Below are 17,865 nucleotides of genomic sequence, written 5' to 3'. Positions count from 1 at the left end.
ACTGAGATCAGCCCTGTCGGACTTGTTACAGTTCCACAGAGCCTGCAAGATGGAACTATTCCACCCGGCTTTTAGTTGAGGCGGTCCAACAGAATCACCCCTCCTGCTCAAAATCTGCTTAAATCTGCTCAAATTGCCTAAATTGTCTAACTGAATTGCTGGCTTAACCATCATCGAGCAGACTTATCTATTAAACATCTGAGCAGACCCAAGGATTTTTATTTCGCCACCCTAATGTCACCTATTAATTTTAAATAGGTGTAATTTTAGTTTTTTAGAGGTAACATTGTTTTTATTGTCCAATAATTTTTAAACTTGTTGTTAGCCGCCCTGAGCCATTGGGTAAGGCGGGATAGAAATCGCACAAATAAATAAATATAAAATAAATAAACGTTGAACTGGAAATCTCTCTCCCCATTTACCTACTTAAAACAGATCACCACAAAGGGTAATAGTGAATTTGAGCTGGCAACATCCTCTGCACAGATACAGAGCAGACAAGGAGAATAAAAATTTAGAAGACAAAAAGCCAACAGTTTTCTTAACAAGAGTGGACTCAGAATTGCAAACTGTATAATATAGCGATTCATTGCTGAAAAGTCCCAGCCTTCCTCACTACTATTACGCACAATGCAGACCACGCAGAAATAACAGGAGTGTGTGAGAGCATGGGGTGGGGATAAAGGAAACCTCCCAGGTTGTCATTGAAATTCTCAAGCTTTCTCTAATTCAGCAGCTCTCTATGCAATTAGGAACATAAGAAATTGCTTCAAAGAGCCATGAACTGACCTTGTACTAAGAGGTGTCAGTCAAACAAAAACAAAAAAACAACTCCTGCTTTCCATCATACTGTTTTATTTTGTTTTAAATGTTGTTTCATGTTCAGAAGACTCTGTATCAGGGAATCAAAAGCCTTTCAGAATATGAAATATCATGTAGATAAAAAAGATTTTGGACTCTGTTCCCCCCCCCCAAAAAAAAGGTCAATATGAAGGACATGGATTTTCTTGCTTTGGTTCTCCTACAAAGTCATACTGTAACCAAGCTCCTCCCACCCCATATATTAGGTTTTCTATTCATGGCAGGGCAGTCCACTTTCATTGTAGTCATACTCCAATGAAACCCATGCTGCCCTCTTTTCTCATGTCCCTTCCCTGATTCCATACCATGTGCCGAGTCTTCTCTATAAACAACCTCTCACCCATAAACAGTGCATTTCTCTCTATCAGCTGGCCAAAGAACAACAACTTCTGTAACAGTATTTTCTGTTTTACTTATTAGTTTCCCTCCTGCCTTGTCTCTATGGTGGGCATGATCAGTACATGCAGGAATGAACTCAGAAACCTAGTTGAATGACTGATGCAAACTGCTTATGCTCCACACTGGACAAGCAAATTACGTTCATGAAGACCCTTCCTTCACTGATGTGGGTTCACAAGTGATGTTCAGCTGCCAAAGTAAATAAAGATGGGACCACACTTGCAACAGTTCCATCAGATGAAGCAAGTCCAAAAACCCCCAACAATGTTATTACATCACTGGCGCTGCTCTTCCTGGAAACAGCAAGCATTACGTCACCAAGGACACACCGTCAAAACCAGGCCTGCAACACACAGCCTGCATAACATACACAAATTGCGTTTCCCAAGGATTACGAAAAACCAGGTAATCAGTACTTCAAAGCTAAAAAGCAATGAATACCAGAAGCCTTTGTAGTAGTTCCTGCTGCCTATTTGCAGGCTAAGGTGCAAAGATTTCTGGAGTCTGGACAGCTGCAACCTTCTTGGTTAAGCTGGACAACCAAACGGGTTTGTGTGTGCATGCGTGTTTAAGCCACTGAGAACAGGTACCCAGTCTGATCACAACCCAAGCCAGAGGAAAAGACAGGCAGTTAACCCATTATGAGCCTCCAAGGCAACACTGAAGCCTGGTGGCCATGTAAGCCCCATCTACTTATGTGCTTTGACTGCCCAATGTGGTGGCCATAGAGAAAGGGAAGTGAATCTGAGTGCATTGGATGTCAAAATAAAGCGGGCAGGCTCTGAAAACAACAGCAATTTTGTTATAAGGAAATGACATAATAGCCTTAGTCTAGCGCAGCCAGTTGGAAAATGTTTTCATTTAACAGACGTAGAATTTCATTTGGTTACTAGCATTTGTGTTCCTCAGGCTCAGGGAAAATAATATGTTATAATGCTCCGTTTCAGACTTTATCACTCTGAAGAATGAACTTTTAAAAAGTGGCTGAAATACCCGCCGGTCCATAACACAATCCTTGCAAACAAAATGTCACACATATGCCATATATTCTCATTTATTTGTCTCTAGCACAAGATACGGAGGCTACCAAATGACTATGTTCAGAAATGCCTATGTATGGAAAATCTGATTTATTTACCAATTTGGTGGTGTAATTTATACTAAAATAAATTTCCTTCTGCACAAATACTAGTCTTCTCTGAACACTACTACCTTATTCAAAACGCACCCAATTCTAACAATGCTTCCTCTCCCCTAATTTATTTTGCCCAGTCTTCTTGAATCCATTGTACTTGTGTTTGAATGATGGTAATTCAAAAGAAGCAACACTCCGCTACTGAATATGAAATACAAAACTAAAGGCTTCCTGGCCACTGGAGACGGTATTATAGCAAGCATGTCTGGGATATTTTAGCAAAACACCCATATAAGATGTAAAATGGCATATGTGTTTAGACGGCTATAAATTTTTGAAATGAACATATTATTGTATTTGCTTCTTAACATTTTATTCCACTGAAGTACAGAGTATCTAGATAGGATAATCCTTCTCTGATTCGATGATGTCTTTAAAATACTGAACAGTGACATCACATGGAGCTGGATTCTTACCAGCATCTCATTCCTCACACTGTCTGCACACCAACGCCAATCACAACCAGAAAGTCCTGCTGGATCAGACCAAGGAGGCACCAAATTCCAGCATTATGACAGAGGACAAAAACATCTCCTTCAATCCACTCTCAAGGAAAGGAAACCTGTGTTATTTGCGTTTTACTCTGCAGATCCATCCAGTGTGGTACATAACTAGGGATCCAACTGTACAGCTGAAACCTGATGCTCTCATGGAACCATCTTGCCTTCACGCCAGCTGGGGTGGTGAGAACTCTCTGAAGTGCCCATTTCTGCTCTCTGGCTAATCATCTGTTGGGCTGGGGTGTGTGGGGGGAAAAGGGGGAAACTCATACATTTGCAGATCAAACTCAATATCTGCAGTGGATCCAAGAACAGTAAGGATATCTGGTAAGTCACCAGTCGGCCACAAAGGAACTAAATGAATGATGCATAGGGACACTCCCAATGTCTAACACTAGAATCTGTAACAAGTTCTCTACATCTCTGAATTCATGTACATGGTTCATTTAATTTAAATACTGTTCTGTTATTTCTTTATCTTATTGGCAATAGTCAAAAGTGATACATTAGAAACTAACATCATTTTTAACCTGCTTTTCCTATACTGGGTGCCAGGCCCCACCAAAGTGGAACGCAAGCTACTTTTCCAAAGCAGGAACACTGCTGATGAAGCAGAAGGGTCTAGAGGGCTGTTACTGCCAGAATCCAATACACAGATTGGTTAAGACCTTTTCTACACATGTGGGAGGAAGCAATGAAAAGGGGCCAGCCCTTCTGTGCATGGTTGTGTGTGATCGTGGGAAGAATGTGCCCATGTGGAGAAAAGCACCTGTGCACCTTAGAGGCTCAGACTTCTGTAACCTCCCGGAAGCGCTGCAGGATATTTTTATTCGAATTGGTTTATAACTGGGTGGGAAAGGGTAGAATTATTTAATTTTTAAGAACATTTTCATGCTGCATCTCCAGGAACCTGCTGACGCAACATATGAAATATGAATAAAACATTAACAGATATAAATCAAGGTCCAGCATTCAAAAAACCAGCATTATCTTAGTCATCTACCCTGAGCCCTTTGGAAAAATAAAACTGACAAAATAAGATGAAGCAGTTCCTTCAGGAAACAGATTCCTCACCATCTCTGATCTCCATCTCCAACAAAGAAGCTCCAGTTGAGAACCTGTTTCACTTTTCACTTCCAGTACGTAAGTGTCTGACGCACCATCCCTTACGCAGTTTTTTAAAAAATAAGTTCACTTTGTCTGATTCCAAAAGAAATGCCTTTCCATTTTTTTTTCTACCAGTCAATATTGGCTGCTGTGATTTTGTATCTCAGGTAAAAAGGTTACAACTCATACATCCTCCAGCCTTTAGGGTTTCCATGGAGAAGCAGCAAGCAATTTAAATAAACCTTCTGCAGAGGAAAGCAAAGAGGCACAGAAAATAGCCACAATATGTGGAAAGAGAAAAGTTACATTTCTGCTGTGCACAGTTAGAAGCCCCACGTACCAATCTATTATAAGAATATGTTATTTCAGACTGCTGATGAAAGATCAAATGTTTGAATTTTTAAAACTCCAATGTACATAACAAAACTAGCATGACAGAGGCTGTCTTCTGTGTGACATGGTGGATTTGAACTGCAGGAAATACTGGGTTTTTTCAGCATAATATAATGTGAACATTCAACACCCCCCCAAGCCTGAAGTGATACAGATCAGCAAAAGATACCACATAGGTGTTATTTATCCTGTATCTTGTCTTCAAGTCAAACAAACAAGAGGTCATTTGAAGAGGGGGGGGAGTCAGAGCAATGCAAAGAAATGCACCCATTATCACCAATCAACAATGCACTACATAAATACACTGTAGAAGCAATCATGTTTCAGCCACTACACCCTCCTTTCACTGCCAGAACTTTGCTACTCACTCCCCTTCCATGTGATATGTGACATACGTTATGAATGACCCCTACACACACACACACACCCTAATTGTTGTGCTGTAAGCAAAATTCTCAGTGTGCTGTTCCTTAATAGCAGCTGCTGAAACAGTCCCACAGATAGATAGGCAATTAGCCATTTGTGTCAGAAAGACAGGGTTAGGGGCTTGCAGAAAGCGTCAGCGCAATGAACTAGAGCAGAGATCTGTCATCCAAGGAGCAGCCATCGCATCAAGCATAGAAATCAAACTAACAGCTATTGCAGAACAAAGTCCCAGTGGTTTCTGGCAAACCATTCACAGCCAACACTGTAAGTTGGCTACTCAAGGCCTGCCTGGAGGAAGGAACAAAGAAGAATGCCAACGTGTCTAGTACCAGCTGCTTTCCCCTCCTGTCACCAAGAGTAGGCCAAATTCAGAAACATGAACCTCAGAATGAGGGAATATTCTTTTATGAACAACAACAACAAAAAGAATTCAAAGACTGACAAGCAACAAGCTGTACATGCCAGATGCACAGACAGCCCAGGGAAAGAAAGAAAAAAGCATTTAAGAGAAAGATTGCAAGCCGTGTTTTGGAATGCTGGGAATACCAACTAGAATTAAATGTTATTCAGTTAAATTTCTACTCCCATTGGTTGTCCTTATGACATTACATCCTCATACTACATAAATATTTATTTGTTCTGTGAGGGTCTTGCACCCGCTGGGGACGTAAAACACTATCTATGTTAAAACTTGTTTTTTGAAAGATTCAATAATAAATAATGCAATGGGCGAGGCTTAGTTTCTTTAAAGAACGGATCTCCCAGAGATTTGCCTCATTTGACTTAGGCCAATTGCTACTGCTTTCCTTGTTCAGAAGAATACCATCAATTTGCCTTTGAAAAGCCTCAAGAGAGGTCATTCCCCCAACCTACCCACCTACATGCCTTCCCTTGCTTTAACAGAAGGGTACTAAGCAGGAACTGTACTGAGAGCACATTGTGCACAGAGTGGTACTGTGACCGAACAGAGGCACAGTTCCTGTTCTCTTTCTGTCCTAACAGTTAGGCTTCTAGCAGTTTCCTCTTACAGCCTCCCTTCTGACACTGGAGATTGGGAGACCTGGGAAAACAGGATGGTAAATGTCATTCTCCAACTAGGGTTCAGTATATCGCTGTATCCTTTTCCTAACTGTGACTATGAAGCAACCGAATGGAAAAGGCTATCATACTGCAGAAACCGAACATGTTACTGATATTTGGCTCTATGAAAAGGTTGTACACAGGGACTTGTACACAGGACTTGTAGAAGATTTGGAAAGAACCAATAAGCTAAGGTCAAATAAAATATATAGGACACATTTGTCAGGATGACCCTGAAATACAGCTATCTGTGGATAACACTCACATATCGATGCTTAACAAGCCAAATATTATTTTTCCCTATCACTTGAAATACTACCACACAACAGATGTTTGACATATTACTGATGGTTTTCTAAACTATTATAATAACCTAGTGACACACAGTTTGGGGGTTAGCGGTTGTCTTTGTTTTAGTACAAACCATACAAAACCAAAAGCCAAAACTAAACAAACCAAAAAATAAATTTAAAAGGGTCTAGTGCCACCTTCAAGACTAACACATTTATTGTGACTTAAATTTTCAGAAGCATAGCTCCCTTCATCTGATGCATGATGTCATGCATTTGAGGAAGTGGATTCTGGCTCACAAAAGCTTATGGCACAATAATTTGTTTGTCCTGAAGGTGCTACAAGGCTCTTTGTCAGTTTGGTTGCAGCAGAGATGCATAGATAAAGTTATCCCTCAGAAATTAATCATACAGTTTCTCAAGTCAAGTTGCTTTAGAAGGTCATAAAACCCACTGTGCTACATTAGTTTTAGTACTTCATATCTACTTTGGTCTGATCCACATCACCTGTTAGCTCTACTGCCTGCACCCAACACAAGCCTTGGGCACACACTGTTTAATTGATGTTAATGAAATATTTATACCCAACCATCCAATGCAAATGTTTCTTTGGGTTTCAGACAATTAGTCTTAATTGTATCCAGTTAAATTTCTGTGCCTAATAAGTCACTTCATCCTCTTAGATACAATAAGTCCCATATAGACAAATACACTGACCATAGACCATGAGATAATCACACATTGTAGATCAGTTATATATTCATACAAAAAAGTGCTGAGCCGGAGAAACAACAATGCCCATCACTAGGGTGCCGGTAGGTAGGCCCTCCCCCTCACTATGTGGCCGTAGTTAGGGATAGTAACATTGAAACCTGTAAACCGCCCAGAGACCCTCCGGGGTCAGGGCGGTCTAGAAATCGAAGCTATAAATAAATATAAATAAATTATTGGGATCTATTTTATAAACATAAAAAGACCGGGAGTTTTAAAAACACGTAGAACTTATCTCACCAAGCAGAGTTCCAAAACTTCTGGAGAAAAGGATAAACTCACACAGTATATCATTTTAACCTATGCTGCCATTTTAGATATTATGCAGCACACCCCACCAGATTAATATGCAACCCGAATAGCAATGAGCTGAGGAGAACCACACAACACACATCCCAGTCTAAACGATCGATTTCCATCCTCCTTCAGCACGCGACTCTGTAAAGTTTTCCACATGTTCAATTGAACTCATATACAATTACCTGAATACCATCCATAAGACTAAGCTGTTATACAGGTCTCCAAAGACAGAGCAGTTCTGTGCATCACATGTTATGTTAGGCATTTTTTGAATATCCCAGGTTGTCAAATGCCGTTAGTTTCTTGCAAAATGCTATTTGAACTTGCCTGGTGATTTGATACAATTGCCAAATGATCCTATTTTCTGCCTAAGTTTACACAGCTTATTAGATTCCGCTGTTTTTACAAAGTTGTTCCACTTCTGTTTTAGGATAAGCTGACATTCCATCACCCCAAAGAGATGTAATTTGCTCTGCTCTTATAAAATACATTATGTGGGACACATGTAGAAAAATGGAGTTATCTAACATAACAGGTACTATATGCATATTTGACAATTCAAGGCTGGTGAGAAGGTTAAACACAAAAAGCTCAAAAAATGTACACTATCCTGGAATGAATCATGCTGCACATTACCTGAAAAGTGACAGCTTAGAACAAAATATTGAACTGGGGGCAGGTTATTAAATTTGACAAGAGGTTTCCTTTGGTTTTCACTGAAAACAGCCCGAAGTACTTAAAGACAATGTTATTCTGAAATAGCTTCCTTTAGTATTTCCCTGATCAGGCAAGAGCTTATGGTTCTGTATTACTGAGTAAGCCCAGCCTTATCAAACTGATGGTGTTCAACATTTTTAGTACATGATCCTAATAAAACTCAACACAAAAATACCTATTGCCATCAATGGACGACTATGACAGCAGCCTTCATTTCATCAGCTACGCCGGGAAATGAAAATCTTGAACACAGGCCTCTGGAAGCACAAAAGATGTATCCCGCTTTGTGCAATGCTTAGATACACATATTTCACAACTTCAATTAATTCATATGCTGCTTTCCTACAGGAGAAAATAAGTTTCTCTTTGCCGAGGCCCAATGGATACAAATAATCCTAAGAGAACTGTATCAGCATAAAAATAATAAGGGGAAAGCTTAGTGAGTTCAGCATCATTCTGTTTTAACATCCAGACTAATCTCTCACTGGAACAATGTTTCACTGATAATTACTAGTGGCCCGAAAGATTATATTCACTAATAGAACACTCTAATTCAAAAATATAATGCAAGGAGGATCACTGGGCATCTCCTCGCCCAGCACATCGTTTCCCTATGCAGGGGTCAAAAGCCAAAGTGCAGCTGAAATCGCATTTCTTGGAACAGACCCAGCAGAGCATCCCTAAAGAGCAGCTATCACCAATGCACACTGCCATTAATAAACTGCTTACTAATAACAAAGACAGCGAAAATATGCACTTACTGACTTGTGTTTACACGCTCCCTTCCTTGCACTCCTTGCCGGAATGCTTCTCCGTCCCCCCTCCCCACCCCCCTTGAAGCGCCAAAGGCTGGAAGGCATGCAAGTAAAGCCAGCCCAGTGTAGTAAAATAAAGGGTATCTCCTGAAGACCCCTTTGACGCTTTCACAACAAAGTCACAGAAGGAAGACTGAGGTCACACAATACTAACCTGGCTCTTTCAACAGCCACCAGAGGATAACAAACAAGAATGTAAAAGAAATGTATGAATGCAGTGGGTGAAAAGCAAGAACCTCTTTTAATGGCCTAGACTCAGTCACTGATTTAAATCAGTTGTTACATGTGCAATTAAGCAAGGATGTGAAAGTATTAAAACGGACACAAAAGTAGATGGTGTGTGCCCTTGCATGCACAGCATTTAACTTGAGCGTGATAATTCAGACAATATATCGTATTTCACATGGACTGTAGAAAAGCCTAAGGGAATGATCCCACCAGATTTTCTGCTGGTGAAAAAGGAAGGAAGGGCCCGCTCCGACCATGCAGAAACGCTATGCTGGAGATCATGGGACCTGAATATACAAAAGCCATGTCAGATACAGGCTCATTAGGGAGAGGAATTTGGTAAGATTGAAAAGGAGGAAAAAGCCGTCTGGATCCAGCCCTGCATGTGACATCAAACTACTTCTAGTCTCTTCCCTAAAGAGATAACACCTTCTGTTATGCACATCTTTCTCTGAACTTAAACCAAGCAAGACAGACAGAGCAAAACTACTCAAGATCTATATATCTGTCAAGCCTCTGTTGTATTAATACAATTCCAAATGCTCAAAGTGTCACATAACCCTGTGGCTTCAAACAGCAATAGACAACAACTTGAAAGGATTTTTGATGGCTTGCAGATTTGGTTTGTTTAATTTATTATTAATAAAGTTTTAAATGTTTTACACCTTGTTTGCCAAAAGCAGCTGAATCAAGCACGCACTATATATGCAGAATATTCCTGAAAGAAGCGAAAATTCGACCGATAGGTTGGTAGTAAATTTATGTTTCATAGCACTTGTTAAGCCTCAACAATTATGGTCTACATGCATCTCCTAGTTACAAAAACACTTGATGGGCTCAATGAAACTAGTGGATGCTGTACCAATGACTTAAAAGATTTCACCATAAAAATAAAATCTAGCAAGAGGAGCAATGGACATGCTCTCCCCACTACAGTTTGTCATATTTCCCTCTCTGCCTATTAATCAATTAGAAGCAAAACCTCCATCAAGAATAATGAAACTACGAACACAAGAGAACAAAGGTGAAGTAAAGCCTCTCAGATGAAGCCCCATGGCTGGATTAGGAAACCAGATGATTAGTTTTGAGGAGGGGGTATACAGACTGACAGAAGTACCTCAGGTTTACTTACACACACAAATGAACCTAGTAATTCTATACAAAGTTACTCCAATCTAAACCCAAAGATTTAAATGTGCTTGGACTGGAGTAACTCTGTATTGGGAAGCACTGTAAATACATTTTGGAAAGCATTTGAATGACAGTCACTAGAACTGTTCTTGCCATTTTCTACCTTATTTACATCATTTGGGAAAACATGGATTAAATATTCAAGTATTAGCAAAGACATGTGAACCCAAACATGCAATTCCCAGTTTGAGATCTACATTGTAAAGGCTGAAAAGTGGAAAAATATCTTAAAGATGCTTCAAAAAGGGATTTTGAATTTATGCATGTTGTTCCCTGATTTCAAGATTATTCTCTTTGCATTTTCCTTGCTGCACCTATGCGGACATGCGTCTTCATTTTCTTCAACAACCCAAGGCAAAATCAGAAAATGATTACCTGTGCCTGCACTTCCTTAACCGGATAGAAACCCCATTATGCAAACACCAATTTTCCTATGCTCCTTATAGCCTAGCTCACTGCATGTCACTCACGTAGCCCCAGGTCAACCTAAATAGCACTCCCATTAATCCAAACTTCCAATTATGCAAATGCTTTGAATGGATCTCCCCATGGCTATTTGAATACATGAAGTTGTTCTGCACTTGTTTTGATGGGGGGGGGGACGACTCTCCATTCCCTCCAGATTTTCTTTAAACTGAACATGGGTCAGAGCAACATCATACAAAATTAGTGAAAAAGAATGCCCGCTTATTCACTGAAAAAACAGGATGGAAACTTTGCTACTAAACTTTAACCATGACAGATTTTCTGGAACATGTTCCTGAACTATCATCTGACGAAAGGAGAAAAGGCATTAAGTGGGTTGTATACAATGAAAGCTCTAACCCTGGGTTTTATTTCAAGTCATCTTAACTTTACTCATCATTACTAGCTTAACAAGAACCAAGAGGTCTATTTGGGCAAGGTGGGGGGAAAACTCTTGACCTTAGTTCAAAATTAATTAGATTTAAATGCTAATTTGAAAAAAAAAATAGAATGAAGCACACTTATTCATTCTTAAATCTTATTTTAGCAATTTAAAAGAGATTATATACAAGATGGGAAGAAATGAAGCTTAAATTTCATTTAGCATCTGGATTACAGATTCCTATTAAACAAACCAGAGCTCATTATAAAATCAATATCAACTTAACCAGAGTGCCCCAAGAGAAATAGCAAAAAGGTCACTCCCAGAAATTCAAACAATTTTCCTGCTGGAAGAGCATGATTTTAATTACAGATACTATTAATTAGAACTGTCACAGCAAAAAGTATCCTCTTACTTATCACAACTAAAAGTATGATTTTTCCTCCAGATCATTAAATTTTTAAACATTCAGAAAGAAAGAAAGAAAGGCTGTGTTTTATTGTAAACACCACCTTACATTTAACTACAAGAAAAACAGTTTAGTTAGTTATTAAGAGTTATACACGTTTCTTCAACAAAGGTATCTTCAGTAAAAGTCACCCTTTTTCTCGTCTTTGGTATTCTCCTCATGCTTAGAACTCGTATTTAAAGCTTTTCCTCTGAAATGCTAATAGCTTGGCACATGCTTGAATTCATCACTCTCACTGAAGACTTCATCAGGCATGCAAAGTTTCCCATACAAATGTACACCCCTCCCAATGGGAGGAAATTGCACTTTGTAAAGGTAACTTAAGGGTGAAAAAAAAATTAGAGGAAGGAAATGTGGATCCATTTCTTTGAGGTTTTATTAACTCCAGTTTTTGTACAGGAGGATACCTATTCAAGCGCATATGGTATTCAGAGACTACACCAGTAAAAATAAAAATGAACAGCTTTAACTCCAAAAATTCACTAAATATTTTATTTGAATATATAGACAATTGCTCCAAGAGCACACTTAAGCACTTCCGAGTGTTCTGACGAAACTCAGGAAAATTCTATATGGTTACCAAGATTTCTGGAAATGAGTCATGAAACAGTATCATTTGTCCAGTCATACAATATTCAATACACTAAATAACATTTGTTTCTATGCAGTAATAAAAAATTGACCATATTTATTTTTTTTTAAATTATATTCCACAGCTTTCCACCAAAAAAAGCTTCTAGATATATGGCTTCCAATTTACAATTTTAGACCAAGTAATAATATTTAAACCAAGCTAAACACCACCACTAATAAGACAACAGCATAAAGACAGTACCCTAAAAGATCAAGCACAAGATCTAAAGATGACATGTCAGAGACATAAGCCGCTATCTGTTAGCCAATGTTTCAGAAACAGCAGTTATCTTACAAAGGTTTTGAATTTATTGCAAACCACCTATAATATTGCTATTTATTATTTGCTTGGCATAGGTCTGTTGCCATTGTTCTCAGAGAAACAAGCCTGCTTTTAACGCCTCTGGCGCCTGGAAATTTATCAGCATTATATTCCACTTTATCTGAATAATGGGAGAAACTGACAACAGCTCAGGTCAAAGGTTCTTTTCATATCAGACCTTCAAGAAGTCAATGATTCAAATCGAGGAACACCTTCAGATAACTGCACGCCTCATAAATTGTAAAGATCTTTTTAATATCTACAATGCAATGACAGATTCTGGATATTAATGTTATTTTTTTTCCAGAGGCACCACAATTGCCGACTACTCCTTTTAACATTTCTAATTAGAGGCACATTTACAGCGAGCTACAAGAATAGACAAGATTAATAACTAGCAATAAAAAGCTGTTACAGTCTATCTGGGGGAATATTAATGTAGGGAGTCCAAGTAAGGCATTGTTTAAAGGAAAAAACACACCTCGGCTATGAATAAATAAAAACAGCACTCCCTCGCATGGGGGACAATAAATAACACTTTTAAGTGTACAAGGAAAAGAACAAACGGATGGAGTGGCGAAACCAGTCTCCTACCTGATAAGCGGCAGTAGCATCCGACCCAGAATCGGAGCCCAGGCTGGTCAGCTTTTCCTTCAGTTTGTGATGTGAGCTGTGGCGGAGGCAGTAGATGACCCCAGAAGCCACAAGGATCCCAAAAATGCAAGCAATGGAGAGGAGCGTTAGGATGATGAATTTGGTGGCATCTTCTTCTCCTCCAGCATGGTGGGGCAAAAACTGCAGCTTGCTTTTCTGTAATAAAAAAAAGCAAAAAAGAGAAATACTCAAGTGTTTGTTTCAGGCAGAAATAAGATTTAAGTCCCATAACGGCTGTCAACAAAATTCTTCGCACCCTAAGATAACATAAGGATAAAACACAACCGTTCCACATTACTGCAAATCAAGCTTTTCCTATTTTGCAGTTTTTCTGCTGGTTTTGACATTAGTTAAAATGCATTCCAATTCGGTGGAATGGGGTGCAACACAAATGTAAGCTAATGCTAAACAGGTTTATTTCCAAATATGCCTCACTTGTTTACTATTTATTGCATTTACTACTTATTGCATCAAGGCATCCCAATCTCATTGATGTTTCTAAAGAAGTACCACTGGGTTCAACCAGACTTTCTCCCAAGTAAGCATGCACAGCACCACAGCACTAAATTAACTGGAACAAAACAAATGAGAAGCCACCCCAAAAATAAACAGATCCCCCCCCACTCAGTTTAAACGTTCCTTATTAACACATACCTTGCCTCATATTTCTAAAAAGCTAGACAAACTGTCCAAGAAGATACTGGAAACTGGTACAAGGGGGGGAATGACTTCTAATAACAAAAAATCGCAGGCTTGAGACAGATAGGGGTATTCTGTTGCAGGTAAAGTTCTTCCTGATGCTTTTTATGTAAAAAGTGAGAAGCGAATTTCTTCTTCCAGGATAAAATCAGTCATCCTAAACATCTGTCCAGGCGGCTCCTCAAAAACTCCTGCTCGCCATTCCCATTGTGGTTTTTATTTCAATTATTATGGAACAGAGTTTTCTAATGGGAAGGAGGGAATCCAGCAGGCTCCCCCTACCCGTCGATGGGGAAAAAAGCCAAGCATAAATTCAGATCCTTGAGGGAAAAAGGGAAGGAGGAGGGAGAATTAACACGTTTCCAAACTCCTCCGGATTTATTTTTTTTTTTTTAAAGGAGATATAATTTTTGTGCGTGCGCAGCGATGGCAAAGAAATCCTGGCGCTGTTTTTCACTCGTCTCCACGCGTTCAAAAAGTTGTTCAATGATTTCCTCTCATTAGCTTCATTATAGGCTACATTAGCAACAATTAAAATCGCAGCCTGGCACTGAAAGGCCCAGGCAGGCAGGCAGGCGCGCTCATTTGGCCCGCTCTTGACAATTACCCGGGCAATGAATGGCAGCGCACGCCCCGGCCGCGACAAGAGGCGCGCAATTAGCCAAGTCCTCGGGAAACGAGACCCGAGACGCCCCCCGGCCCGTCTCTCTCGCCGCCTCAGGTCCTCCCGGCCGGTTGAGCCTCGTCTTGTGCGGGGCCCGGCTCTCCTGCTGAGACCCTCAGCCCCACCAAGCCGCCGCGCCTGGCCGGGAAAGGGGAGGGGGAGGCGCTGCTCGTCTCCTCCCTCGAGCTGCGCGGGGCTGGCTGGCGATGCTGCGTGGCTTAACACGCTCGCCCGGCTACACGCAAGAGCCGAGGCACCAGGCTCGCCTGCCGGAGTGCGGGCGGCGAGTGACTGACTGACGGTCGGCGAGGCAAGGCGCGCCCGCCCTCCTCACTGGCTGGCTGGCCCTCTTCGCAGGGCGGGGCTCCCCCCCTCCGCCAGCCCCGCGCGCCACTTTCGCTTTCACCAGGAAAACGCCGCTCCGGCTGCAGCCCCCGCCTCCTCAGCCAGCGGGAGGGAGGGAGAGCGGGAGGGAGGGAGGGAGGGAGGGAGGAGCCTTCTTCGCCCCGTCGCCACCTGCCTTTCCTCCCGCGCTCGTGGAAGGGGGACGCTGCTATTGCTCGGCCTCCCTTGCGCACACACGCACCCTTGCTGGGACACCTGCCCCGCCCGGCTCCAAGGCCACTTCCAACCCCGCCCCGGAGGGGACGCTTCGCTCACCTAGGGCGACCGCCGGGGAAGAGGGCCTGGCTGCCCCGCAGTGTAGTCCCCGGCGCACGTGGCGCGAATTGGGGCACCCAGCCACCCCATGTGCTGGCTTCTGAGGAGGAGACATGCCTCAGGGGAGAGGTGGCCGCGGCCTTTGCCCTCCTTTAGTACGTAGGTAGAGCCCGGGATTTCAGCAGGCCCGAAGGCCTCGGCCCTCTTGGGGGCAGGCCGAATCCGACACATCGAGTTCAAGAGGGCTTACTCCCAAGAAAGTGTGCTTTGTAGGGCAATCTGCGCGTGCGCAGCTCGACAGCCCGGTCCTCAAGCGCTTTTCGAAGGCGGTAGGACGCAGCACTTGTTCACTCAGAAGCCAGTCTCTCTCTCCCCCCCCCCCTTTCCAGTGGCGGCTGGCGGCTGGGAGTGCGGCTTTCCCGCGCGAAATGCCGGGAGGTGTGGCTTGCTTTCGGCGCCAGAAATGCACAAAAAGCTCCAGTTCCCCCTGCTAACCGCGCGGGAACATGCGAGCGGGTCCCGCTCAAGCCAAGGGCAGCAACCCAGGGAAAAACCCCACCCAGCAAGTTGCGGGCTCTTGGGAGGCGTCATGCAGCTAGTCCAGGGCTTCCACTCCCGGGCTCTCCCACTTCCTGGGGAAGCGCTTGAACTCAATGGGGGCTTACGCTCGAGTAAGCATGTGTGGAGAGGGTCCCTGGAACCCTCCTCTGCGCTGAAGGGCAGTAAGCACGGAAGGCCCCGTTTGCTCCAGGCCTGCCCTCAGCCGAACCTTTCCCATTCTGCGGAAAGCCCCCGGCGGGGGAAAGGTCTCCATCTGCATCTCAATAGGGCCCCTTGAAAAATGATCTTCCTCCTGGCTGGAGGAGACGCGGCCCTGCCCAGCGGCCCCTGCGTTGGACGGCCCTTAACTGGACGTCCCCCCACCCCCGCAAGAAGGACCGCTCGCCCGCCACAACCTCGACGTTCCCCAGGGGGACCAGCTGCTGCCTAAACACTCCTGACGCCTCCTGGAAGCAGCTGCTCCGAGCCCCAGCCCCCCAGGCCAGGGAGGGCCCAAGACCCCCGCGGTGGAACGGGCTCGCCGGCGCTCCACCTCGCTCTGCCCACGCGCCAATTTTGCCCGGCGTGGGGGCTGTTCTTCCCAGAGAAGCTCTACGCCCATGCATGCAGTATATACAGGAAGGATGCTTAGATGCTTCCGTGCAAGCCAAGGGCTCCCAGCTTTTGACACGAAGTTACACCTTGTTTGAGGAAGAGTCCCACTGAGCACCGTGAAATGTAGTGCCGCCAACGTATGTAGAAGATGGGAGACGGCTGCTGGTAAAATAAAATGGGCAGCCCGATCCTAAAAAGTTTTTAAACTCCGGGTCTCCCTGGTCGTTCTGCACTATCACTGGAAGCAACTACTAAAAAGCCAAGTGGGTTACTCCGCATCCTTGGCTGATTACCCTGCTTATCATTGGCTACCGGAAATTCTTGTCCCAAGATAGGTGCCTGCAGCCTTAGGCTCGGTGTTATAGCAAGAAAATCTAGATGTCTGCTGAATCTGCGCTTTAGACCCTACACTGAGAAAGAGAAGGGCACCGTGGGGCCACTATGGTGATGAAAGGGAAGAGAAGGCTACAACCTGTTCGTCTAAGGCACCCATGGTTTTCTGCTGTCTTCGAACACCTCAGGTGTAGCTGTTTTGATTACTCCGTCAGAAAGGCAGATATGCCAGTAACTGACTTTCGCGCTAGCCAGAGTCAACTCCTCACAGGCAATCCTACTCAAGCAGCGAACACTGTTACAATGTAAGTCAAATGTCTTCAGGCCTCAGTTGTCCATCTGCATAGTGGGTGCAATATTGTCATGTTTTACCGAACTGTTGTGAGGAATGAAACGAGGGGAAGCAAACGTGTCTTTAAAAAGCAGACTGGATCGATTCGTGAAGGAGCTTACTAGCCACACACACCCCAAGCAGAGAACCAAGTCCTTGGCTTCCATACGCCCTGTTCCTTGACTCTCCAGGACAATGCCGTGGCCACTGTGTCTGTAAAACAGGTTGCTGGACTATAGGGACGGCTGGTCTAATCCATTGAGGCGTCTCTTCGGTTCTTATGAGATCGCTTTGCAAAGCGCCCATTATAAACAGTCGTGGGAAGCAGCCGTTTGGAATCAAGCGCGATCGCCCCCTTTCCACAGCCCTGCCTGGCCTGGCCTCCTCACATGGTCCCGAATACAGTGGCGAACCGGTTTCCACCTCGCTGGGGAAAACACACGGTTGGAAGAGATTGTAATTAAGCGCAGAAGAATAAAGCGCCGTCAAAGGCGCGAAGTAAACAGCCAGATAAGGCGCAAAAGGCATCTCTTGTCAATCGCTCGCCGACTATGGAGAGCAAATCACTCTCTCTCGCTCTGCCGAGGTCTGTGGTACTGTTTGTAAATAGCTTTAATTTGTATTGCGCTGTCCCTCCTTCCGAAGAGGTCAATCTGCACGGGGGTTTCAAATTGCTTTCCAGATCGCCTGTTCAAGGTTGAACAATGAGGCGACCGTAAGTCGTTTCGGGGTGTTAAATCGCTGCCGCGCCCGCACACACACGTACGAGTGTGGCTTGCCAGGAAGTTCGAAGCGGCTTCCAAATAAGTTAACGGGGGGGGGGGG

General features: G+C 43.3%; 1 protein-coding gene across 1 annotated transcript in view; it reads right to left on the bottom strand.

The window, feature by feature from the left end:
• The window catches only part of PTPRN2 (protein tyrosine phosphatase, receptor type N2), a gene marked incomplete at its 5' end in the record, with an annotated part of 355,818 nt that overhangs the window by 124,749 nt on the left and 213,204 nt on the right, over positions 1–17,865 (bottom strand). The window contains one exon of the mRNA XM_015427868.1: positions 13,139–13,354. Coding sequence (XP_015283354.1) covers positions 13,139–13,354 — 216 coding nt within the window. The remainder of the gene's footprint in view (positions 1–13,138; positions 13,355–17,865) is intronic.

This window comes from Gekko japonicus, unplaced genomic scaffold (genome assembly GCF_001447785.1).
Source record: "Gekko japonicus isolate JY-2015 unplaced genomic scaffold, Gekko_japonicus_V1.1 scaffold735, whole genome shotgun sequence".
NCBI lineage: Eukaryota > Metazoa > Chordata > Lepidosauria > Squamata > Gekkonidae > Gekko > Gekko japonicus.
This window is presented reverse-complemented; position numbering and strand designations above follow the sequence as displayed.